The sequence below is a fragment of the Cydia splendana genome, chromosome 12 (assembly GCF_910591565.1).
Source record: "Cydia splendana chromosome 12, ilCydSple1.2, whole genome shotgun sequence".
Classification (NCBI taxonomy): domain Eukaryota; kingdom Metazoa; phylum Arthropoda; class Insecta; order Lepidoptera; family Tortricidae; genus Cydia; species Cydia splendana.
In genome coordinates this window covers 15,360,433-15,388,163 of record NC_085971.1, presented here as the reverse complement: position 1 = coordinate 15,388,163, position 27,731 = coordinate 15,360,433, and the positions used below count along the sequence as shown (strand labels likewise).

Here is a 27,731-nt window from a genome sequence, read left to right as displayed (position 1 = left end):
TTTAATAGTTTGTGATAAAATATGAAGCTGATGGAAAACTTGGCTGTTGCTTGGCTGTCAATTCGCTAGATGTAGTCTATGATCTGCGTCAGCTAGCCGTCATTCATGGTGCTATACTGCGTGCTCTTGACAGCGCAATCGGCCTGTGAAAAATTCCAACGATATTATTTTGTTACTAAGATAATTTCACAACGTGTAAAACAAGTGTATTGCGAACATAATATAAAATGCAGCAATTAACCATATTTATGGTAAGCATTAACCGTGTAAATGATTTTGTGCGTCTGTTTTCATATTGTTAACCTTTACTATTTTGCCGAAAGGACATAGAGAGTTCTCGGTCATACATCGACGAGTTGTACTCCACTGATGGCGGGAAGATCGTGGAAGCGCTGGTGACGTTGAAGAACACAGTGATCGGGAGTAATCGGCAAAAGAGTTCTGTGATCCAGCAAGGGATCGTGCCGCGCTTACTGCAGCTCATGGCGGATGAGTCTCTGGATCCAAACATACGAGTGGAGGCTACAATCACTATCGGTATGTTTTACATCGCAAGTTGACTTTTTAACTGTTATGTTTAACTTGTTTAAACATAATTTGTCTAGACTGTGAAGGTTAGCTGTTTAGACACCTTGAACCATGATTTGTTTTGACATGAAATGTAACACATTAAACATTGAGACTATTTCTAGCCGGACATGAGTTCAAACATTTCTTTTCGGCTATGACCAGTAGATTTATTTTGGTAAGATTATTAAATTTCTAACAGCCTCTTATTTATAGCACCACTGATAAAATATCTTGTGTTTACAATGTATATATGATTATACAATCGGGTACAAGTGGGTAGTTCATTGTTAACAAATTGATTTACCTTACAAGTGTGTATACAGAGTGCATCAACTTACACCATAATTGTATTTAAAAGTTTTTATTTGCCTGTAATCAAATCTTGCAAGTTAAATTTGACTCACTTCCCGGTTTTCGCTGAAGCTCAGAATTACCAATTGATACTAAATGAACACTCGAGTGTGTTTGGCAGTGAATGTGTGCTATTTAAGTATAATTGTATTTCACCATTGGTGTTTACTTGTTCAGGTTCTCTAGCAAAAGGCACAGCAGAAAACGTAGCAGCATTAGTCGAGCAAGGCACAGCAACAGTACTGGTGGAGTTACTAAAAACTGTCCCTGTGGAGTCGAAGCTTGCGGAGGCAGTGCTATGTGCCCTGAGAAGTGTGTTCCTTTACCCACCTGCGCCTGTGGCAGCCTTGCCGGCGGATATGATGCTTTTGACGAGGTTGACACGTAAGTAGTGTTAATAGTTTGTAGAGTATGCATTAAAAATATAAATAGTTGTTTTAGGTACATGTATCAGGAAATAGCTGGGTCCACACAAAGTGAGCAGTATGAGGCAAATTCCTCGTGCACAAAACGGCCAGACGTACCTCGGCCGAGGCGGCGCGCACGAGGCACATCGCCGTTTTGCGCGCGAGGAAATTGCCTCGCTCGTATGCTAGCTCTATGTGCGCCGCTAATGAGTAATGGTATACCAATGTGCCATTCGTTTTTTCCCTTTTTTATATATTTATTATACTACCCTCCACACTAACACAAACCAGTTTAACTTAATTCCACATTTGTGACATTTGACATACTTTGTACTCTAGTTAAACGCGATTTGAAAATCTATTTAATTCTTAACAAATAAGTTCAATACAAATTACATCTAACACCACCTACACTACTATCTTTATTGGCTGTCTATAATCTATCTACTTCATTGTGCAGAGATAGCCCGCGAGGGCTCAGACCTCGCTCGCGGCTGCGTGGTCCGCGTGCTCTCTCTTTGGTGCATGGGCACCGCGGAGCAGGAAGCCCTGTGCGCCGCGGGTGCGTGCGGCGCTGCGGCGGCCTTGTTACACTCCGCTCCACCTAGAGCATTACCGGCACTTGACCTACTTGCTGCTATGTGCTTTGAGAACGCCAGTGTTTCACAGCAAGCCATGAATACTAGGTGAGTGTCTGCTGCAAGGAAAGTGGGACAAGGAGCCACAAAACTAGTTCACGTAGTGCTTATTGTCTCTGGTGTATGGGCACCGCGGAGCAAGAAGCCCGCGGCGGCCTCACTACACTCAGCTCCACTAAGAGTGCTACCCGCACTTAAGATAAGATAAGATAGATAAGAAGTTTATTCCATAACAATTTTACAATAATGTCAGAAATATCAGGTGAAATTTAATTCACAATTTTGTAAACAACATGCATTTAACTTAAACTAAGTATACACTTCGTACACTGGACTCTCTTTACGAGTATATACCCCTCAATGTTATCAAATTTTTGACCTAGCACTTACCTAGAGATACACATTAAATACAACTGTGTGAATTTGTTGTCTTTAGTGTAGCTATAGATTCAGCTCACCTTATGGCGCAACATATTGAGCAATTTTCGACTTTAACGCGTTTTAATAGGTATATTTAATATTTCTGCGACTCACGGGAATTTTGTATCATTAAACTTATGAGTTTGTCGCGTCAGACGTAAACAATGTATTTTAATTCAATGCATAAAGTAATATCATAAATGTGTCATCATGGGTCCTCAAAGTTGGCACTGTACGTTCTTAAGCTTGCCAAGTCCCTTATGCAGTTCCATCTTGCGATTATAAAATCTAACATGTGCATTATATTTTTGGGTTGGTTTATAATGAGAATGAAAGTTATTAATATCAATATTTATTTTAGTCAGTTTATTTTAATGTAACATCTCCATAGGACATACACATGACACATATACATTCTTCTGCACAATACATATTGGCCGTGTGGCATTCGCCTTATAATTTGAACCTACGGAAGTAAACATTTTCCACGCTGTACGTCTTTGTAATTTTTTACGCACTTCACACTTCCAATAGTAAAATTACTCCTCATTTAATAGTGTAGGACTTTGTTGCTTTGTGACAACACAAAATAAAAAACTTCCTCTAAGACAAAATCTTGTTAGATCTATTTTTCGTCTTTACTCTAAGAAGATCCATATCCATAGAAATATTTAAGAGCTGTTTAGTTAGCAATAATAACAATACCTACTAAGGACTATGGTTGACTCTTTCAGAGTCACGTTCTATAGAAATATTGCTATGTTTAGTGTTTTTCCATCCGCCGTTAACTGGAGATCTAGGTCGAAAATGTGCCCCCAATTTTGTTATTGCTAGCTAAAAGTTTACTTAAATCGTAACTTATTATTTCAGGTATAACGACCGAGCAATACCAGAGCTCCTCACATACCTAGTATCCAGAGACAAGCCTTTACCGGTGGCCATGGGCGCAGCCCGCTGTCTCACCTACATGCACAGGGCGGGCGCGCTCACCGCCGACGACAGTAGGTGAGGGAAACTGTCTCTGCATGGCATTTGCAATGGCAAAGTGTGGCAATTATTAATGTTAAATTTCTATGAAAATATGACGTCTATAATGACACTCCTCACTTTGTTCTGTTCAAGTCGGTGCAATGTTAGCTTAGTGGCACTCTACTCTGGTGGTATAAAAAAATGCAATGTGATACATTTCGGCTTCGGCTGAAGATATCTCGAAGATTAAATTCGAAAACAAAGTGAAAACAAACGGTATTGATAAAAATCCAAAATCGACTAACCTCTACTTCTCTTAAGGCTTAGAACGCACTGCGATTAATTTTTCTTGCGGTTTCAGTCTTGCAAGTGCATGCGCTTATAGAAGCATGTCGTACGTTACACTTTTTGCGGTTCTGAAACCGCAAGGAATTAATCGCAGTGCGTTCGTAGCCTCTACTATCCATTAGTGTCCGACCAAAGTTTCGTTTTGGCCGAAGGTTCACTTTCGTCTGAAACTAGAGCGAAACCGAACTTTCGATTTCGGTTTCGGCCTTACCTTTTGGACCTTAACAGTATTGGAACAGAATTGACAACCAGCCGACCCCTTTCCTTGACTATTTACTAGTGATTATCTATATCGTATTGCAGAGTTGTGTTCGGAGCGTTGCCCTGTCTCGCGCGTCTCTGCACAAAGGAAATGCCGGAGGAGATCAGGGCCACGGCGGCGGAAACATTAGCATATCTAGCAGAAGTATGTGTAAATTACTAACTAATATTATATCTTATACTAATATATATTAGCGTCACTTGCACCATCCCACTAGCCCGGGGTTAACCGGTTAAACCTGGAGTTACCATGGTTGCCAGTACAATTTGATACTGGGTTGACGGCTTAACGTTTTAACCCCGTGTTAGTTGGATGGTGCAAGTGGCCTTTAGGATACAAAAAGTGCTGTTAAGTCTAACTAAAAGTCGTATCCTCTGGGATAGCCGAAATAGATATCGCTGTACTGGTCACCTTTTGACAACCAGCGTTGCCACATAATTTTTGTTGGGCATCTTCAATTTGATAGCTTGATAAATGCACTAAATTAGATTATCTTTTAAGATAATAATAAAAAACATGTGCAATTATGCCATCATGTCCATTTATTTTGTGTAATAACTAATTAGCTGATTACGAATGTAAATTATACGCACAATCAATATTATTGCATTAATTATTGCCGAATTCAATTATATCATATTATTTTATTTTATTTATTTGGAGATCCAACAGCTATAACATTAACATAGAAATTATAGTAGATACAGGAAGCCAATTATAGGAACTCACATTTTCCGTTTTTAACTTCATATTTACCGTTTTCCAGGTAGACACATCATTACAAAGGCTAGCAGCCATATCCAACCACCTAATGAGCTCTCTAGCGGACATCGTCAACTGTAACAGCGCTGCGGCCAAACAGGGCGCATTTAAATGCTTCGCTTCCCTCGGTGCAAATGATGAGGATATTAGGAAGAGGATTATTGAGACGCACGGGCTCATGGTACATGTGGTCAATGGGATGAACAACCCAGAACCTGCGGTAAGTCTAAGACAAAGACTAGAAGACAGTAGGTAAGCAACTGATTTAGTTAAATGACGTTTTATCCCTTTCTTACAAATCATCATCATATCAGCCAGAGGACGTACACTGCTGGACATAGGCCTCCCCCAAAGAGTGCCACAATGACCGGTCTTGCGCCACCCGCATCCAGCGGACTCCCGCGACCTTTACCAGGTCGTCAGTCCACCTTGTGGGGGGTCTACCCACGCTGCGCCTTCCGGTACGTGGTCGCCACTCGAGAACCTTTCCGCCCCAACGGCCATCGGTTCTGCGGGCAATGTGCCCCGCCCACTGCCACTTAAGTTTAGCGATTCGGAGGGCTACATCGGTTACTTTGGTTCTGCTGCCTGGATGGATGACCTCATTCCTGATGCGATCACGCAGAGAGACTCCCAGCATAGCCCTCTCCATTGCCCTTTGGGTGACTTTGAGCCTTACAAATACATACATAAGTCAAAATGACAGATAAAGACAAACGATTCATAGCTAATACAGGCCTGTAGCGCGTTTATGAATAATGCCATAAGTCCTTAAATCCATATGTCCGACGGTGATCCATAAGTTCCCGAGCTACATTCCCCAAAGAAATTCTAATAGAGAATTATCCTTCGTCCCGAAAGTAGCTAGTTCACTAGTCAAAAACAATAGGGGTATTACTGCAATGTTTTGCCGCCAGAGTGCAGCACTAAGCTAGCTAGTAAACCATAGAGTAACTTATACATACTGTGCTTCGAACTGTTTTTTGACAAGTTTTCACAAAAAATAAAATATGACATTGATGCATCAAGGCGGTTTGTTAACAAGGGCCTACCGGGAAACGCAAAACTCGAAATTTATTTATCTGCCTCTTTATCGCAAAAATATGCAAGTGATAGAGAGGTTAGATAACGAAATTTCGATTTTCTTGTTTCGCGGTAGTCCCCCAGATTGTGATGGATAGTGGTAGTGGCGCCCCCTGCGCAGAGTTTTGCGTAATATTCCCTATTGAAACAGTATGTATCTATATGACATCTAAACTGTTTCACCCATGTTTATAGAAAAAATATCCCTTATACTATAATTTATCAAAGAAGGGAAGTGGAACGAATTCTTAATATTTACAGTTTAAAATGACGACTGACAATTCGTAAACGTTATCACAAAGACATAAGGCACACATATCGTCTGTCAAGAGTATTCTGTTAGTACTAGTTTTACTAAGTATGGTACTCACCATCCTAATTTAATAAATGTTTAATTTAGGTGCGACTAGCTGCAGTAAGATGTTTACACTCACTCTCAAGATCAGTTCAGCAATTACGGACGACATTTCAGGTAACAATTTTAAGTTAAACCGAACTTCGTAAGTTCATTAGTAAATATTTCAATAAGGTATTTGACTACTACTCAAATCAGTTTCTTTATTCGAACTTTCAAAACGATTTTGCTACTATGGATTTTATATGAAGCACTAGCATGTGGTGTCACAATCAAATTACCTACTCTTTATAGTTTTATACGGGTTTTAAAATAGAAATTGTGTCTAAAAATAACTGCTGTCCACGTTTTTATATTAATCTTCTGGTGCTTTATTTCATGCGTGGTGTAAAATAATTTATTTAAAATTCAGTCAAATACCCTATTGGGGCCTTATTGAAAAGGTATAAGGTACATTAATGGTCACTTAAATACTTTATCGTTTGTACGTTAAAAGCATTATTGATTTTGAATCTTTTCAAATTAAGTTAATCTTATAAAGAAGTAGCTTTTTGAAATGAGAACTGTTCAGTAATGGCAGATATCAAAATTTTAGGACCATGCAGTGTGGAGACCTCTAATGCAACTGCTGAGTGACTCGCCCGGCACCGAACTCCTGACCGTCGGCTCGTCCACTCTCTGCAATTTGCTGTTAGAATTCTCACCTGCCAAGGAGCCTATGTTAGATCAAGGTATATAACAATTCTCTCTCACTTATCTCACTAGATTCCTTTAGCGAAAAGTAATGGTGCCTAGGTGACTTGCACTTACTTGTCCTAACGCCGCTGATCAGTGAGAAACGAGTAGCGAATTTTCTAAGAGTAATTACAAAAAAATTGTCATGAGAACAGTCGGCTATCAATAATTATTATCATGCTTTTTAGGGTTCCGTACCCAAAGGGTAAAATAAAAACGGGACCCTATTACTAAGACTCCGCTGTCCGACCGTCTGTCCGTCTGTCTGTCTGTCTGTCTGTCAGCAGGCTGTATCTCATGAACCGTGATAGCTAGACAGTTGAAATTTTCACAGATATTGTATTTCTGTTGCCGCTATAACAACAAATACTAAAAAGTACGGAACCCTCGGTGGGCGAGTCCGTCTCGCACTTGTCCGGTTTTTCTTTATTTTTTGTTACGTTTGGTCAACCGAACGGTCGGCGATTAATGATTATTATTATGTGTTTTTTTATTACACGTACGTTTCATTGGCAATAAATTATTTTATGAATGTTTTTTTATTTTATTGTAGGTGCTGTAGAAATGTTGTGCAACTTGACGAAAAGGCCAGAGGCTGCTTTAAGACTGAATGGTATTTGGGCATTAATGAATATGGCTTTTCAGGCAAGTTACCGAATAAGATTAATTGTAGTATTATTTCATTTGTCATGGAGGTGGCGAAGCATCAGCTTGCTTCCAAACTGGACATTGTGGGTTTGAATCCCAGCTTGAAGAAATATCCTTTGACATTAATAATTATGCTTCTCGGTAAACAAACATACCATGCGATTGAGAGCCATAGTTTCGCCTCTATATTCTGTATCTTTAGGTATTTAAAAAAGAGTAAACAAGATCTATCCTCAAATGGCTTCTTAAGCCAGTTGAGGGTAGATGAAAACATTACATGATGAAATAATGTAGATTAAAGTCAGGTCGTTCAGTGACAGATCCAGTTGGTTTTGTATTTGGTTGGTTAATCAATATTATAACTACCCGAAAATTTGAAATTATTTGTTTACTTTTATTTAAGTACCAAAAGATACAGAGTAGACGGCAGTTGCTTTCCTAAAAAGTAGTACGAGTATCTTAATTCTTGAACTAATTCTTGGGATTAGGTTGCTAAAAGCGGACTCAACTTAAAAAGTCAATACTCAAACCGATAGGTAAAATTGGAGCATAGCGTTGTATGGAAGAGCGGCAGCCATTAACTAAGTTCAAAAAGATAGAGAAGCGAACTGACTGGCGATTACTCTACCGAAAAAACAAACTTCGTTTCAGGCTGAGCAAAAAGTGAAGCAACGCATCTTATCCTGCCTCGGCACCGAACAGATGTTCAGACTATTAAGCGATGCGGACACACGGGTTATAATGAAAACGCTGGGCTTGCTACGGAATTTGCTGTCTACAAGGCAACATATTGACGCCATCATGAGCGAGTATTCCTCGCAGGTTATGCAGGTAATTATTACTTTCGATAATCTTATCATACAAAAGGTTAAAAGGTTATGAAAGGTTCAAAGTAACAAATAAACCGCTTTTAGCAATTCATCTATATAATAGGCTGTATTACTGCAATGTTCTGCCGCCAGAGTGCAGCACTAAGCTAGATAGTAAACCATAGAGTAACTTATACACACTGTGCCTTAAACTGATTTTTGACAAGTTTTGACAGACAATAAAATATGACATTGATGCATCAAGGCGGTTTGTACAAGGGCCTACCGGGAAACGCCAAAATCGATTTAGTTATCTGCCTCTTTATCGCTAGAATGTGCTAGAGTGATAGAGAGGTTAGATAACGAAATTTCGGTTTTCTTATTTCGCGGTAGACCCCCAGATTGTGATGGATAGTGGTAGTGGCGCCCCCTACGCAGAGTTTTGCGTAATATTCCCTATGGCTGACAATTAACGGTGGATCTCTAATATTTATTATTATTTTCAGGCGGTAATAGTAGTACTGGAAGGGTCGTACCCCGCTGAAGTAAAGGAGCAAGCGTTGTGTATACTTGGAAACATCGGCGACGGCGAGAAAGCCAAGGACCTCATCATGGCCAACGAGGATGTACTGAGGAAACTCGTTGATTACCTGGTTAGTAAATAAATTAGGTTCCTCATGGCTGCAGTTTTTAGCCGGTGACAGTAGTGGAAGGCTCATACCTCGCTGAAGTAAAGGAGCAAGCGTTGTGTATACTTGGAAATATCGGCGACGGCGAGAAAGCCAAGGACCTCATCATGGCCAATGAGGATGTACTGAGGAAACTCTTCGATTACCTGGTTGGTAAATAAATGAGGTTTCTTATAGTTACATATTTTAGCCGGTTACAGTAGTGGAAGGCTCGTACCTCGCTGAAGTAAAGGAACAAGCGTTGTGTATACTTGGAAATATCGTGAACGGCGAGAAAGCCAAGGACCTCATCATGGCCAATGATTAGTAAATAAATGTGGTTCCTTATGGTTACGTGTATTATTATTGTATAGTTGCGTGGACACTTAAATTAGTTTTGAGGAGTATGGACGTTATATTTATTTATTTTAGACAAAAAATGTAATTTTTATTTTTAGAGACGAGTCGAAGTCGAGTCTATGAGCAAAAATTTAAAGTAGTTTAGTTACGGAAGTCGAAAGGGTTTGTTCAATTTCAATTAAGAGCGCTATTACATTTCGGCGTTGAGCGAGTTTAGGTATTTTACGCGCTGCGGCAGGCCGTGCGAGCTCAGTATGCCGATCCCTTCTACCACACTCGCACTACAATGATGGATTAAACATTCTTGATCCTTCGCGAAGCATATTGAAATCAACCATAACAACACTAACTGTACTTAACTTTTAAAGTTCTAAAACTGTTATTTGGTAAGTACGAAAATACTAAATGCAGTGCAAATGTACATAGGGGCTGTTCATAAATTACGTCATCTATTTTTGACGATTTTTGACCCCCCCCCCCCTCCCCTCAAATCATCCAAAAATCAAGCTTCGGATGAATCTGTTTCCTCCTACGTCATGTTACCATCATCCGATGTCCAGACTCCCCCCCCCCCCCACTCCTCCCATTTGAAACGACGTAATTTATGAATTGCCCCATACTCGTACTTATGAAGGTATATTACTCGAAAGAAATTATAGGTACCTACTCGCTTATTTACATGTTTCGTCATTGCATTTGGTACCTATAGGATGTAAAGTTTGTATCAACGAGGGTTTAAAAACGAACTGGTACTGAGGATCTGATGATGATTAAGGTGGTCACGGATACCAATCAACCATGTAGTAACATGATTAGTCTCGTTTGATTCGTCTCAACAAGATCTTTGACACTGAAGATACACAGGGTCTGATGATGTAGCTGGAAGGTGGCCACGGGTACCAGTCTATCATGTAACTAAACAACTTCGTGTTTGGGCTCGTTTGATTCGTCTCAACAAGATCTTTGACACAAGACAGTACTCAGGGTCTGATGATGGAGCTGGAAGGTACCATTACCAATCAACCATGCAACTAAACCACATCGTGTTTAGGATCGTTTGATTCGTCTCAACAAGATCTTTGACACTAGGTGATACTCAGAGTCTGATGATGGAGCTGGAAGGTGGTCACCGGTACCAATCAACCATGCAACTAAACCACTTCGTGTTTAGGCTCGTTTTATTCGTTTCAACAAGATCTTTGACACAAGATAGTACTCAGGGTCTGATGTTGGAGCCGAAAGGTGGTCACCGGTACCAATCAACCATGCAACTAAACCACTTCGTGTTTAGGCACGTTTTATTCATATCAACAAGATCTTTGACACAAGGTAGTACTCAGGGTCTGATGATGGAGCGCGAAGGTGGCGACGGGTACCTGCCTATCATCATCAGCTCCATCATCAGACCCTGAGTAGTATCTTGTGTCAAACATCTTATTGCGACGAATCAAACGAGCCCAAACACGAAGTGGTTCAGTTACATGGTAGACTGGTACCCGTGGCCACAGTCCAGCTCCATCATCAGACCCTGAGTACTAACTTGTGTCAAAGATCTTGTTGCGACGAATCGAACGAAGCCAAACACGAAGTGGTGTAGTTGCATGGTTGATTGGTACCGGTGACCACCTTCCGGATCCATCATCATACCCTCAGTACTACCTTGTGTCAAAGATCTTGTTGCGACAAATCAAACGAGCCCAAACACGAAGTGGTTCAGTTACATGGTAGACTGGTACCCGTGGCCACAGTCCAGCTCCATCATCAGACCCTGAGTACTAACTTGTGTCAAAGATCTTGTTGCGACGAATCGAACGAAGCCAAACACAAAGTGGTTTAGTTGCATGGTTGATTGGTACCGGTCACCACCTTCCGGATCCATCATCAGACCCTCAGTACTACCTTGTGTCAAAGATCTTGTTGCAACAAATCAAACGAGCCCAAACACGAAGTGGTTCAGTTACATGGTAGACTGGTACCCGTGGCCACCTTCCAGCTCCATCATCAGATCCTGAGTACTATCTTGTGTCCAAGGTCTTGTTGAGACGAATCAAACGAGCCTAAACACGAAGTGGTTTAGTTGCATGGTTGATTGGTACCGGTGACCACCTTCCGGCTCCATCATCAGACCCTGAGTACTATCTTAAGTCAAAGATCTTGTTGAGACGAATAAAACGAGCCTAAACACGAAGTGGTTTAGTTGCATTGTTGATTGGTACTGGTGACCACCTTCCGGCTCCATCATCAGACCCTGAGTACTATCTTAAGTCAAAGATCTTGTTGAGCCGAATCAAACGAGCCCAAACACGAAGTGGTTTAGTTGCATGGTTGATTGGTACCGGTGACCACCTTCCGGCTCCATCATCAGACCCTGAGTACTATCTTGTGTCAAAGATCTTGTTGAGATGAATAAAACGAGCCTAAACACGAAGTGGTTTAGTTGCATGGTTGATTGGTACCGGTGACCACCTTCCGGCTCCATCATCAGACCCTGAGTACTATCTTGAGTCAAATAAATACATATAGAATATCAGGTCGTTTCAAATATTTTTAATCCTGTCCGGTAGTTTATTAAACTGTACCATTATAAATTATAATACTATAAAAACAGTGCTAGGATCAAAGTCTCTCGTTGCGGTTTACACGCACACAGTATAGCGTTTTACACGGCGCCCGCCGCACACAATGATAAAAAACCTCGTCGTCGCCGTTGAAAATGTGCGGAGCCGACCGACACACGTCCTGCCTCTACAAGCTCTGCCGCGGCACTGAGCTGGCGCAGCGCGCGTCATCGGTAATATAGAGTAGTTTTCAAAAAATTGCCAAAAAATTATAGTAGAATTTCATAAACACTAATGTATACCAACAGTATAAGCAAACGTTGCAGATTGCTTGAGTATGAAAATGACTTCGATATTAAGTAGATTTTCGTAGGAATTGACACTTGTTTCGGAGAGAAAATCGAGTTCGTTTTACTTTGATTTTCTCTTTCTCAAAGGTATGTAGGAAAAATATAGTTTGATATGCCTAAAGTACAGGGTATTAGTAATACAAAATAGCCAGGTTTAGCAGAGTAAAATTCTCAACATTTCCAAATAAGAGCTCGCCATTCAGTGCTTCACGGGGTTTTTCGGAAACGACCACCAGAAAAAAAATCATTACTAATTTAATAAGTCCTTTTTCTAATATTTACAACGATATTTATAAAGATAAGAAGACGCTTTTACTGGAACAAGTACTCATTGTTTCTAATAATGAGCGCAAAGTCCTGAATTTCGTCGACTAGTATCATCAATTTTGCATTATTTCGACTTTTCTTGTAAGAGCGCTCTTAAGAATTATTTTCCGTTTTGATTGATGCACGAAATAAAATGTGTGCATGTTCGATATTGTGCAAGGCAAACTTTTGATACTCCTGTTCAGACATAGAAGTTATTGTGGCAAAATAAAGTGTTTGACAAAATAAAATATCGACATGTCTGTTATCGATGTTACCTTAACGTTATACTTACATATTTATTACATTTTATAAGAAGATAGCTACCGCGAAATACAGAACATGGTCGATATATTCTTCTCTTTTGATATATTGGTAGTTTTCTATTCTTTTGGCACTGTACTACAGTTTACGTTTTATTTTTTAAATACTAAATATAGATGGTCAAGCAAATCTTGTCAGTAGAAAAAGGCGGCAAATTTAAAAATGTAGGCGCGAAGGGTTATCGTCCCATAGAAAATTTGAATTTCGCGCCTTTTTTTACTGACAAGATTTGCTTGACCAAGTATATATGTATAAAGAAATTATGTATCGCTTTGTAATTTATTTGCATTATTGAAACTTCTCGGTAACTTACCTACAGCAAGTAGAAGTTACATATTTTAAATATTGTAATGTTCTCACTCCGCTCAAAACACACACAAGTACATACTAACGCCATCTATGACTAATTATGAGAAGCCGACAGTCACCAGGGTACATCCCTAAGATGAGGTTTTACGATGATGAAGTTTAGGGTAGCGGTAGAAAACAGGCCGACCCGACGAAAAAATTAAACACGGAGAGAGACGCTGCAGGCGTTTGTTACTGCGATGGCGGGCGCAATAAATTAATATTTTGAGATATTCTACGGTCATTGTGCGCGTATAGTTCCGAATCATTATATGTGAAGTTTGTTGGTGTGTACGAGTCACAGGGTAAGTGTTTCCAGTCGATTGTTCTAGTCGGGGCTATTGTGCGTTTGCTTAAATAAATAGTGATCATTGAAAACACCGGGTAAATTACATTCGACCCTTTTGTCCGCAGCATATGGGAACGCCCTTTTATTTTGATGTACGGAATTGGGACACGCAAAATAAATTACTGAAATTACAACATATTACTTAGCCGTGAGGGATACGGGTGCTTATTTCGGCTCAACACGTATCGCCTCCCTGGCCCAGCGGTATCGTTGCTAGAGAGCTGTGTAACTAGTGCAGGAGGTTGCAAGATCGATCCCCGGCAGGACCAATAAACTTTTTGTTTTATTTTATTTTTTATTTTGATGTTTTTTTGTTTTATTTTATTTTTTGTTTTGATATTGTTTTATTTTCTTTAGCTTGTATGTTATTTCTTTTAGATATATTTTTGCGTTTTGGATAAACATATTTTATGCATTATTTATAAGTTTCTCGTACTTCGGCCCAACTTCTCCTTAATTTTCTTGCTGTTTTCAGTGGCCTTGTTTTCTATGTTTTAGTTTTATAAATAAGTACTTGTAAACTTCAAATATATATGTTATAACCGGCGCTGTCAATAGTTTCCTTAGTATACATTGCACGAACCCTGTTCATTACATTTGGCGCCTGACAGCTGATACTAAGTTGGATACACTTTTGGCAGTGGTTACCAATATATGGAAATTTGATTACATATTAAGTTTGTAGCTTTTTTTTTTGTTCTCGTTATTTCGGCAAATTTGTTTAAGATCATGGATGTGAACCATTTACATAAGGATGAGCTGGAGTTTGAGTTGGCTTGCCGGGGAGTATCTGATTGTCAAACTGTGGCGGCTATGAGGAAGTTTTTGCGGGCGATGTTAAAGCGGGAAGCCTCTGGGGAGTCCTCAATTACATTCAAGGTCCCTATTGCGTGCATTGAAAATCAGGGTAGTGAGATATTAGGTTGTAGAAGCAAATTGGCCACGTTGGTCACTTTGATTAGGGAAGCGTCACTTAGTCCAGACTGGTCTTTGATCAGACGGATACGCTCCCGGTTGGCACACCTAGCGAATCGGACTAAGCTAATTATGCCCAAGGAGCAGGACGACATTGAGAGACATTCTGCGCTAGTCAGGGAGATAGGAGAAGCGAGGTCAACTTTAGACAATTTGAGTCAAGAGACCAGCGATGAAGAGGACAGCATCTCCGAACTTGACAGAGCTGCGTTACATAAGTCCTTAGGTGATGAGGCGGTTAAGATTTTAGGTCATTTGAATATGGATAAAGACACAGCCAGGGACGCACCGAAGCAGGAACAGAGCCAGCCGAGGCTGGAAGGTGCGTCGACATCTGCAGGTGTGGAGCTTCAGGACAAGCCTCAACCGAGTCGATCAGAGTACCCTGAGGTAAATGATGGCCACAGAGACCGTCAGAGAAGCGAACAAGTCCCAGTCCTCAAGCCTGCCTTGTTGCAGCGGTCATCTACGATGGATCAGGATTTCCAGAGACGAAAATTGATCCCCATCAAGGATTGGGGGGTTAAGTTTAGTGGGAGAGGGTCGGTTAGCATCAACGCATTTCTTGAGAGGGTTGACGAGCTCAAGGATGCACGTAATGCCGGCAATGACGATTTGTTCCGCTACGCTATAGACTTCTTCGAGGAAGAAGCTCTCATATGGTTTAGAGCTAATAAGAGTTCTGTAACGAATTGGACGGAGTTGGTGAAACTTTTAATGGACACCTTTCAGAAACCGAACTATCAGGACGAACTTCTGGAGGAGATCAAGCGGAGGACCCAGAGTAGGCAGGAGAGCGTCATTATTTACATATCTACCATGCAAAACATGTTTAACCGTTTGCCTGAACCACTTACAGAGCTGCAAAAATTGGTCATATTGAGGAAAAATGTACAGCCTTATTTCCAGAAGGAAATATGCCGGGATTCCTTCAATACGGTAGCAGAGTTGACGGCAGTTCTAAAAGTTGTCGAGCGTACGAAGTTAACCTGTGAGAAATTCAAAGAACCGACACAAGACACTCATTCGTTGGAGCGGGATCTCGCATATCAAGGGGTAGGAGAGGCTGGACAATTTAGGCAGAATGAAGTTGCAGCCGTTGGGGGCAAGACGCAGTCTAAATGCTGGAATTGTAGGAGTCCAGGGCACCGGTTTAGAGATTGCAATTTACCAAGGCAAAGACTTTTTTGCTATAAATGTGGGCGATTTGGGAATACAGTTCAGAAGTGTGCCTGCAGTGCCACAAAGGAGGGAAACGGTCAGTCGGAGTCGATGCCTGCCGATCAGACCCCAAGAAATTAGGCAGTTCCGCATGTGATGATTGGCAGAAATGGTTAGGTACCGTCTCAACATTTTTTACTACGGGGGAAATTTGTAATATTCAGCGGAAATCAGATACGCGGTTGTATGCAAACTTCAAGATCTTGAACCAGCCCTTTGTAGGTATGCTGGATTGTGGAGCTACGCCGTCATTAGTTTCCCAGGAGTTTAGTAAAAAATTGTTGAACTTAGGATTGACCGGACGCGCAAACGATGGTAGCATTTCAACTGCGGACGGTACTAATCACTACGTTAACACGGTATTCGACTTACCTATACAATTCAGGGCCAAGTACAAGGTAGTCCCCTTTCTCGTCATGAAGCAGTTGAAGCATGACATGGTGTTAGGAATGATTTTTTTTAATGCATTTAATTTGTCAGTTACGGAAGAAGTACCTCGTGGTGATGGTATTTCTGAAGTTTGTGTCGCGACACTCGTGACTCCGGTAATTTCTCGCGACGAACTGACAGATAAACAGAAAGAAAGCTTAGACACCCTTTTAGAAGCAATGGATGCGGAAATTGGTAGAGGATTGGGGAGGACTTCCTTAATCGAGCACAGGGTTGACACAGGTGATCACTTACCTACCAGTCAGAGGCAATATCCTTTTGCACCGCCAATAATGAGAGAACTGGAGCGGGAAATTGAGGATATGCTCAAGGACGATGTTATCGAACCATCCTGCAGCTCATGGCGCTCGCCAGTACTCCTTGTAAAAAAGGCTTCCGGTAAGAACCGTTTATGCCTGGATAGCCGGCAGCTGAACAAGCTGACCACAAAGGATTCTTATCCGCTTCCGAGAGTTACGACCATCTTGGACAGTCTTAGAAATGCTCGTTTTCTATCGACAATTGACTTGCGTTCGGCGTTCTGGCAAATACCCCTCGAGGAAGGAAGTAAGGAGAAGACGGCGTTCGGGCTAGCTGGAAAAGGACTATATCAGTTTAAGGTCATGCCGTTTGGTTTGAGCAATGCTTCCCAGACACAACAACGTTTAATGGACCGTTTGTTCCCGCCAGAGTATGAAGGTAAAGTATTTTCATACTTAGATGATATAGTCATATGCAATGACAACTTTGAAGATCACTTGTCATCATTGACTTTTGTCAAGAATCAGTTACGAGAAGCGGACCTAACCATTAACTTAGAGAAATGCGTCTTCGCGAGGCCATCATTGAAATACTTAGGCTATATAGTGGACAAAGATGGTCTACGCACAGACCCAGACAAAGTGAGAGCGATTCTAGATTATCCTCGGCCTACCACGTTTTCGGAACTGAAACGGTTTATTGGGTTAGCAAGCTGGTATCGTCGTTTTGTCAAGAATTTTGCCATTGTGGCATCACCCTTGCATGACTTGACCAAAGGTGGTAAAAAAGGCAAACGTATACTATGGAACGAAGATGCACAGCAAGCTTTCGTAAATCTTAAAACAGCACTCACTTCTACACCAGTTCTGAGAGTTCCTGACTTCGCCAAACCTTTTTCGGTACAATGTGATGCGTCCAATAGAGGAACGGGTGGAGTTTTGATTCAGGAAATTGATGGCTTGGAGGTGCCAATAGCCTACACCAGCAGGAAACTCACTGAAAGGGAGTGTAGGTATTCCGCTTCTGAAAGGGAATTGCTTAGCGTGATTCACGCCGTTGAACAATTCCGGCCATATATTGAAGGAAGCCATTTTAAGGTAATTTCTGACCACAGTGCTCTTCAGTGGTTACACCGCAATAAAGACCCACATGGCCGCCTAGCGAGGTGGGCGATGCGCTTGCAGCAATTCGACTACGATATAGTACACCGGAGGGGGAAATACAACACGGTGCCTGATGCCTTGTCTCGGGCCATCACGGAAGAAGTTGCTTTACTGGAAGTAACACCAGAAGATAAAGACGACTGGTACAAGGCAGAGGAGGAAAAGGTAACGAAAGGGATTAATGAACCAGGTTGGGAGTTAAATCAGGGTCGATTATGGAGGTATCTTAGACTGAAGCAATTCCCAAACGACAACGATAGCTGGAAACTAGTCGTGCCAGAAAAACTTAGAAATGAAGTGCTAAGGGAATGCCATGACCACCCGGCTGCAGGACATTTGGGAGTCAAGAAGTCGGTCAATCGTGCGAGACAACACTACTTCTGGCCTACGTTGATTCAAGACGTAAAGGGCTATGTAAAAAGTTGTGAGGTGTGTGCCAGGCATAAACCCTCACAAATGAAACCAACCGGGTTGATGGGAAGGCAACGCGTGGTGACAGAGCCTTTTCAAATAATATCAATGGATTTAATGGGCCCTTTTCCGAAATCCAAAAAGGGTAATACAATGCTACTAGTGATCTCGTGTTGGTTTAGTAAGTTTTGTTTCCTATTCCCACTAAGAAATGGGAAATCCTCGACAATTTCACAAATAGTAGAGGAACAAATATTTCTAATGTATGGCACTCCGGGTGTGATTGTCTGCGATAACGGCAAACAATTTATTTCTACACAATTCAAAGAATTGGCGTCAAATTATGGAGTGAAGCTGTGGTATACACCATATTACCATCCTCAGGCCAATCCTACAGAGCGGGTAAATAAAGTCATAGGAACCGCAATCGCCTCGTATGTGAAAGATGACCACAGGGAGTGGGACAAGTATATCCCATTTATAGGACATGCGATTAGGACTTCGGTGCATGAAGTGACAGAAAGGACACCGTCTTTTATGTTCTTGGGTCGGGAGTCATCAGTTCAGGGCATGAAGCCATATTCTTTTGAACCGGGCGATAAGCTTGAATTCAACAAAGAGAAATTCGAAGAAGGCATTGGCATTCGCCAGAAGATTTACGAGGATGTTTGCAAAAGAATGAGCATAGCTCACGATCTGAATAGTAGAAGGTATAACCTCCGGCGCCGCGAATGTGAGTACAAGGAGGGGGATCTAGTGTGGAAACGTACGAAATTTTTGTCCAATTCCGACAAAAGATTTATGTCCAAGTTAGCGCCAAAATTTGAGGAAGCTATAATTTCCAAGAAGGTCTCAGAAAATACTTATAAATTACGTAGTCTCAGGGGCAAAGATTTGGGCATGTGGCATGCAAGCGACTTGAAGCGCAGGGTTTGAATCCGGGTGGATTCTCTGGAGGAGAGGGGATATGTAATGTTCTCACTCCGCTCAAAACACACACAAGTACATACTAACGCCATCTATGACTAATTATGAGAAGCCGACAGTCACCAGGGTACATCCCTAAGATGAGGTTTTACGATGATGAAGTTTAGGGTAGCGGTAGAAAACAGGCCGACCCGACGAAAAAATTAAACACGGAGAGAGACGCTGCAGGCGTTTGTTACTGCGATGGCGGGCGCAATAAATTAATATTTTGAGATATTCTACGGTCATTGTGCGCGTATAGTTCCGAATCATTATATGTGAAGTTTGTTGGTGTGTACGAGTCACGGGGTAAGTGTTTCCAGTCGATTGTTCTAGTCGGGGCTATTGTGCGTTTGCTTAAATAAATAGTGATCATTGAAAACACCGGGTAAATTACATTCGACCCTTTTGTCCGCAGCATATGGGAACGCCCTTTTATTTTGATGTACGGAATTGGGACACGCAAAATAAATTACTGAAATTACAACATATTACTTAGCCGTGAGGGATACGGGTGCTTATTTCGGCTCAACACGTATCGCCTCCCTGGCCCAGCGGTATCGTTGCTAGAGAGCTGTGTAACTAGTGCAGGAGGTTGCAAGATCGATCCCCGGCAGGACCAATAAACTTTTTGTTTTATTTTATTTTTTATTTTGATGTTTTTTTGTTTTATTTTATTTTTTGTTTTGATATTGTTTTATTTTCTTTAGCTTGTATGTTATTTCTTTTAGATATATTTTTGCGTTTTGGATAAACATATTTTATGCATTATTTATAAGTTTCTCGTACTTCGGCCCAACTTCTCCTTAATTTTCTTGCTGTTTTCAGTGGCCTTGTTTTCTATGTTTTAGTTTTATAAATAAGTACTTGTAAACTTCAAATATATATGTTATAACCGGCGCTGTCAATAGTTTCCTTAGTATACATTGCACGAACCCTGTTCATTACAATATTAACCTACCTATGACTTGTCGATAACAGACTTATCGATGTTTCATTTTCTCAAACACTCTTTTGCCACAAAAACTTCTATGTCTGCTCCTGTTGAATAGGGTAGTTTCCTACGCGTCAAATCACCTTTTTTAGAACTCAAAACGATTTGCTAATATGGAATTTATATGAAACATTACATCGTGACGTCACGGTCAACTCACCTACTTTTTATATTTCTATCCGATTCATTAAATAGAACTTGTGTTTAAAAATAACTCCTATCCGTGTTTTTCTAATAATTATCTGGTGCTTTATTTCATGCATGGTGCAATAGTACATTATTGTCGAGGCTCGGAAGTAGCTACTTGCAGGCTGAGGATTCGTTTTAAACGGACGACCTTGGGAGTCCGTTTAATTGAATCCGAAGCCAGCAAGTAGCCTTCCAGCCGAGTCATATCAGGGGGGTGTCACTACGCAGTTTAGGTACATTTGGCCGGCGTGCCTCCCGGGCCGGCGTATGGCAGTGGGCTGCCGCTCGACCGCACCATAGTCGTGTCACGTGGCGCTCGCGCAAAATTGAAAATACACAATGGCTTAGAAACCTAAATCTAAGTCCTTACTTAGTAATAGCAAAGACATATGTAACTTCGTATAAGATGAATAAAGTCTAAGGAAAAAACGTGCCTCGGAAATCAAGAAAAAGTCATTATCGGATAGATGGCGCACACACCTTTAGCCTATGCTCGGCTAGATGGCGTGACGACACCGTTTCATATTTAACAATTTTAACACACAGATATCAGTGAATGAAGATGGGTCAAAATGATATAAAAATAATAAAATCATTTATCCATATACAATATACATTTTTTTGATAATTTTATACGTTTTGATTTTGAGTTTTGGTCGTGTGTCGATAGATGGCAGTAAATTTACTGTGACTACAAAATTTACTCTGACAGGACCCCTCTATACTATCTATTCTCTTTGGTAATAGTTAAAACAAACATCCTTAATTTATTGAATATTGGTTGCCCAGAAACAATATTAGGAACTGACCGACATATTTTCAAAGGAATACAGCTGTGGCATACCTACTTCCATGAGAATCAGACATACTATGTCCGGATAAAATTTTTATGTTTACAGAATAAACGTTTGTAATTCCTACATATTTAAACTAAACTATAACTTGTCATGTGATAGTCCCGTGCCGACACTTACAGCTCGGTCATAAAACTGGGCGCGCAAAGAAGATTCACGGTTCGTGTGCGGTTTTATGTTTAAATTTTGTTGCAGGCGGCGAGTATAGGTATAATTTTATACCTAAACCTGACTTTTGTGAAGGAGTGAATTTTCTGAACGGTAGTACTAATAGTTATTCTGCGGTCATATATAGTGCTTGTCTCAAAAATGGTGCAAGAAATATAAATATAATAAGAATATTTTACAGAAGCAACGTTCTTAGGTTCTTACGTATATATTTTCACAGAATAAAGTAGAAAGAGTTTCACAATTGAAAGAGTTTGCTTTGCCGCCTTTTTATTTTTTAAATTTTAAAATAGAAGTGTATTTTTCTGCCGAAAATACGCCAAGCTATTTGAGGCAGCTAAATAGTCGCGGTACCAACATTATAATAATTATTACTAATCATCTGTTTGGCTGTTTAATGGGCCTGTGCCTTCATTTGATATGGCCATTTAAACTTTTAAGAAGTTTGGAACTCGACAAATAATGGAATTTGTGTGCAACATTGCAGTCCCAAAATCGAGACTGCAATGTTTTTAACTCTTTTATTTTTGACTGACCATAAATTCCGCACTTCGCGACCTATTTTTTATACGGCAAAGTCGACTTTGCCGTCCATTTTTGAGAAAAATAATTTATTTTAAATATAGTATAATACCCTATTACCGGCAATACGTGGTTCGGCAGCAGTGCTTGGGCCAGGCGACGCATCACTTCCTTCGAGCGAGGAAGCGATGCGGCGTCTACACAACTCTAGCTGTTTTAGCGAGGCGAGACATTTCTGTCATAGATGACGACGACGAGAACGATTTTTAGGGTTCCGTACCCAAAGGGTAAAATCGGGACTAGGGTTACTAAGACTCCGCTGTCCGTCTGTACGTTTGTCTGTCACCAGGTTGTAACTCGAGAACTGTCATAGTTGAAATTTTCACAGATGATGTATTTCTGTTGCCGCTATAACAACAAATACTAAAATTAAATTAAATATTTAAGCGGGGCTCCCATACAACAAACGTGATTGTTTTGTCGTTTTTTGTATAATGGTACGGAATCCTTTGTGCGCGAGTCCGACTCGCACTTGGCCAGTTTTTATTTCTTTAACATTTGAGGTATTTGTGTCTTAGGCGCACCCCGAGAGCAAGCTGCAAGAGGCGGCGCTGTTCGTGGCCGGCAACCTGGTGTGGCGCGGCGAGGCGGGCGCGGCGGCGCGGCAGGCGCGGCTCGCCTCGCTCGGCGTGCTGCGCGCGCTGCAGCTGCTGCGCCAGCGCCGCGACCACCAGCTGCACGACAAGTCAGTGTCTACACTCTACTCTACACACACCGGCAACGGCAACGAGGCGATCATCTCCAAACATGGACAAACCGGATTCTTACGGGCCGCAGGAGATGGGTATCGGCCCGCGCTGATAATATTTTGCTGACTAGCACACCTGATTTGCTGATCGTCCCGTCTAATGAACATTAGCCATTTACCTGAAACATTGAGGTTATATTTTTGTTTCAACTCTCAGCCGAGTGACGATACTTACTGATTTTTTTTAGCAACTGCGCCGTTTATCAAGGATTATGTTACAAAAAGAAACATCCCAAAAAGTTTTTTTTTATAAATTAATTGCTTCACCCCGGAATTTCTTAACAAAAGTTAAAAGTTACAAAATTCATAACTCGAAAACTACGAAAAATCGGTTAACATACAAGGGGTATATTCTGATATCCCACGACTAGGGCTTGCAAATATTCGAAACTTTCAGGTATTCGAATATTCGACTTTTTCTGACGAGATATTCGAATATTCGAATAATTATTCGAATATTTAAAAAAAATAAGAAAAGGAACGAAAAATCGGTTTATTATCGTTTTATTCAAAAGCTTTTTCCACATATTGCTAAAATTAATGATATTTTGCAGAAATCCACTTATTGACTAGATTTTATCATCCTACTCTGAAATACCCACGTTTATAAAAGCAAGTAAGTACCTAAAACGCAAAAATTAGTAATTTTCAATATTTCTTGATAAAACTTTTTATTATAAATGCGTCGTTGCGTGAATTAATATAACTTTAACCATCCAAACACGTATGTAAGAGAGAAAACATTTTAGTAGGTAATCAACTAATCACTAATCATTTTCTGATTTAAATTAACTTCTTGTCGTTAAGAAGCCTGTAAAATGGCCTTTAATTCCATTGTATTTTGAATCTTTATTGACTTTATTAGTCTTGGCAAGTTTAGTTTTGATTCCTAATGGTCGGCTGTTATATAATAAGTTATACATATAATTGGTATTGGAATATTTAAGGGAAAAAGTTGGCTGACTACGGGGTGGATTATTCGTTAGCTAAAGGTGCATGGTTAGAACTAGTTCGGTAGGTTTGGTATGATCAAATTTGTGAATTGCGATAAAGGGCAAGGTTTAGACTTCGAATATTCGCTTAAGGTACGCTTTTACTCAATAAACAAAATGACCCTTTATCTTAAAACTTACGTAAAGTTACTTGTACCTAGAAAAAGCATTAGCCGCACCGTAATAAAACATACTTTTTGATTTCGTTTCCTTTGAAATTGAGTTAGGTTTAACTGTATTCACGAAGCCTATTGAGAGGAATACAGTAAAAACATTATTTCCTTCGCATTTGGGTACCTACGGTTCCTCATTCACTGTTAATACCCGGCAAAATACACAGAAACTGTAACTATAACGGATGAAAATAGATTTTACCTAGTAATAAAAAATATTCGAATATTCGAAACCTGAGCGGCCGAATATTCGAATATCAAAACAGGTCGAATATTCGACATATTCGAATATTCGAATATTCGAATTGCAAGCCCTACCCACGACGTGAGGATCTAAAAAAAATTTTGGAAGTCAAGGTTTGGACCACTCTGTATCGTTGCCCTCTGTATATTTATGCAATATTACTATAAAATAGCTAATGATTTAGCCGACGATCTGGCAAACAAAATTTGAAACAGAAGTATATCGTCAGAATAATTTAGAATATCCTCCGTCGCAAGTTTTGCGCGGCGCACCATATCTTTTAATTCCTTCTAATTTCCTGGCTTAAAAAGATCATTTATTTTCAGAGTGAAGACGGCCCTGGCTCAGTTCAGCGATTTCACATAATACCGCCGCAGCCCGAGGCGCAAGCGACCGCGTCGTGAGTAACTCGAATCTCTCGAGTCCCAAGCTCGAGTCTCGAGTCTCAAGCCGCGAGTCCCGCGCCGGAGGTCCACATGTGATAGTCCACGGACAGTGAGTTTTCCAGTCATACAGTAATTTAGTTCTCAACGTTAACGTAAGGCAAAGTAACGACACTAAACACGAAAAGTTTCGTATACTGACCCGCCTGTTCCTATCTCTATCGCACGCGTATAATAATTATATAACTGTCTCGGTCGCACAGTGGATTTGTCATGGGCAGGACAGCAATATAATTACGCGAGTGCGACAGAGATAGGAACAGGCGGGTTAATGTACGAAATCCTTCGTGCTTCGCGTCCTTACATTAACTAGGACTTTAAGGTATATTGTACATAGCTAAGTTCGCTTAATTGTTATCTCGTCTTATGAAACGTTATTGACTATTTATTTTTAATATAAAGTTGACATTGAATGTCTACTCGAACCCGATTCGATAGGACCATTGCCAAGGTGTTGAAAATTAAATTAAATTTATTGGCTTCAAAACTAATTGGTACATATTAATTTTTAACTAGCAGGAACGTCTGCGAACGATGCTATTAAGCTTAGAATAAATTTAAAAGTGGAAAAATTACTGTCTTGGGTGAGACTTGCACTCACGGCCTCTGGATCGATACTCCAGCCCCGCAGAGCCCAGAGCACAGACACCGGCGCACAAGAGACTGGGCGCAGAGGCCGTGAGTTCAAGTCTCACCCAAGACAGTAATTTTTCCACTTTTAAATTCTTTGGTAAATATCAGATCGTCGGGTGACAAGCAAAAGTCACTAACTAACACCATTGAAATTATTGGACAATAAACCGTGTTACAAGTGGAATAAAGTGCATTGTTACTTTAATTTTTTCATAGTAGTGACTTTTGCGTGTCACCCGACGAGATATTTCACTGTTTTTTTTTAAACTTTGTGAAATATTTAATAATTTTCACGTGTCCAAAATACACGCTTTGAAAAATTTTACTAAATTAAATTTTTCATATTTTAAACTTAAAAGTTGTTTTCAACGACAGAGGTGCTAAACCCTCGCGTACTTCAGGCTGGGTATAAAGAATCGTCAGTAAAAATAAATTAATATCAATAAATAAAGTGCAGTTATAGTAAATTCACCTTTCTAGTTTGTCATGCGAAAGTAGACCTTTTCCCAATGATACAAGGTCTTATATTTTCTAAACTTTTCACACTACCTCTGCATGGCGTTATTCATAAACATTTGTCAAATCTAACAAACCGTTAATAATCGTTCGTTACTATCCGTCTTTTTGACATTTCTGTTTGTTAGAAAGAGACAAAATTTAACAGAGGTTGCTAAGTTTTATGAATAGGGTGTCTTTGCTGGTTTGTAATTTTTACTGACTTTTTTGGCCCCGGTTTTAAATTTAGTGAAGTAAACGTAGTCAAACTACAGTAGTGTAATTTTTTATCAACATATTGTTGGCTATTGGATAATGCAAGTGACTGTATTTTGGGTAGCTTTTGATAACGTGGAGTTTGTCTAGACGACTGTACTCGCTAAGCTTTTCTAGGGGTATGACATCCTTCAAGAATGTATAAAAGGTTAGAGTTAGACCAAGAAAAGTCTGCAGCGATTTTGATAGCCCACGCAGTGCCAGTGTTATTTTAAACGTCAAACTTCTATGAAATTATAACGTATAAATAACACTTGCACTGCGTGGGCTATCAAAATCGCTGCAGACTTTTCTTGGTCTAACTCGTTAATGCTGTACAAAAATATTTGGTGACAATTGCATGATTAACCAATTGTGGTATGAAGAATGTATAGGTAGTATTCTCTTTGTGAGTGAGGAATATTGATAATAATTCGCAACTTTAAGGAAAACTTCAAGTTAGGCAGGGTTAAAAGTTTCGCGGATAAAAAACCTTGTTAAAAATTAAGCCAGTTCAATCCTAAAAATACTGAATTTCGTTAAATTCAGAGCTAGGCCTAATGTTCCTTTCGATCCGTGGATCTTTTAGCCCCGCCCTACTTTACCATTAATTGATATTAATAATAATGGCCTCTTAATAATACTCTATGTTACCAAACATTGTAAAAATATTCGTTTATTTACGCTACAAGTTGATTTGAAAGCTCAGTACAAGGGTCATACACATTTTATAGTAGGTATCCTTAACTGTAGACATCGCAAAGTTAAGGGAATCTCAAGCTAATTTTTACACTGTAAGTACTCTTACAAGCGGGATGCATTTTTTAAGTACTTGAGACTCAAATAAGAAAAACGGGATACATATACCAGACCACAGTCGTTGGCTTTTATTGTATTGTCCACAGAAGATACCTTTTTGTGAAATAATTTTTCATGTCGAAACTGAAACCGAAACTTCGGTCAGACACTATTGAAAATACAATTTCGGCGTGGCCAAAGGGTTTAGCGGTTTTTTGGCCAAAACCGAACCGTCAGCCATGATTATATATAGATATATTTCGTTATTATTATTGAAAGTATTGCGACACGTTAATGTATCACGCGAGACTATACTTAGGGTTAGTCATTTTTACTTTTTTTTAATTTAATAGGGGGCACAATTAAAAAAAGGTGCCATTTGGTAATTAATTATTGTACGTATTTTTATTTTATTTTTAGCTTTAATTTTACTGCCTCCGGATTGTAGTCAAAGTTTTTGTTAAATGTATGGACATTATGAAAAAAAAATGTTTCTTTTTGAGTATTTATTTATTTATTTATTGGCTCTGAACCTTTACAATGCTATTTCGAGCTAATAATAGTATAACTTTTTAGCTAAAGTTTGAATAAAGAGACGATACATAAATATACTCCGCAGACCATACAAAATATAATAATATTTATACGAAAACTTTGAAATGGATCCGGAGGCAGAAAATGAATTCCGATTACAGAATAATTTGAAATACTGTATATTGGCATTATTACGCAACTTTTTGTAACTGTGCCCGAAGGATAACTAATACTTTTTTTTTCTCCATACACGAGTGACCCACCCTACTACTATACATATATGTTATCTAGGTACGACAACATACTTTCGAATCGTCTAAAGTGTCTAAACCGAAGAACACTTTAAAGGGGCCCACAGATTACCAGTTCGCCGGACGATATCAGCCTGTCAGTTGTTCGGAACTGTCACCTTTCGCGTTTAACTGACAGGCTGATATCGTCCGGCGACCTGGTAATCTGTGGGCCCCTTAATACTATCTCATTTTGTCAGAATTAAAAATTGGCTCATCTATAATCCAGATGTTATGAAAGAGCGAATATAAACCTTATGCGAAAGCAAGAAGGTTATTTGGATTATTGTAAG

The 27,731-nt window shown here is 40.0% G+C and overlaps 1 protein-coding gene across 1 annotated transcript; it reads left to right on the top strand.

Moving 5' to 3' along the window:
* Positions 1–76: 76 nt before the first annotated feature.
* Positions 77–26,917, top strand: LOC134795661 (armadillo repeat-containing protein 8-like). Its single transcript, XM_063767575.1, has 14 exons — positions 77–251; positions 324–537; positions 1,099–1,305; positions 1,789–2,014; positions 3,257–3,391; positions 4,007–4,109; positions 4,732–4,947; positions 6,211–6,282; positions 6,761–6,896; positions 7,454–7,545; positions 8,200–8,379; positions 8,864–9,010; positions 22,352–22,518; positions 24,317–26,917. Exons 1-14 carry the CDS (start codon positions 228–230, stop codon positions 24,354–24,356), a joined length of 1,959 nt encoding a protein of 652 aa, XP_063623645.1. The 5' UTR covers positions 77–227; the 3' UTR covers positions 24,357–26,917.
* The last annotated feature ends 814 nt before the right edge of the window (positions 26,918–27,731 follow it).

What these genes read in the sequence shown, in the direction of transcription:
- LOC134795661 (XM_063767575.1), top strand. Translation starts at nt 228, where the DNA reads ATGCAGCAATTAACCATATTTATG. An exon ending in AGCAATTAACCATATTTATG is followed by an intron (nt 252 to 323) that starts GTAAGCATTAAC and finishes TTTTGCCGAAAG; the next exon opens with GACATAGAGAGTTCTCGGTC. An exon ending in TGAACAACCCAGAACCTGCG is followed by an intron (nt 4,948 to 6,210) that starts GTAAGTCTAAGA and finishes TGTTTAATTTAG; the next exon opens with GTGCGACTAGCTGCAGTAAG.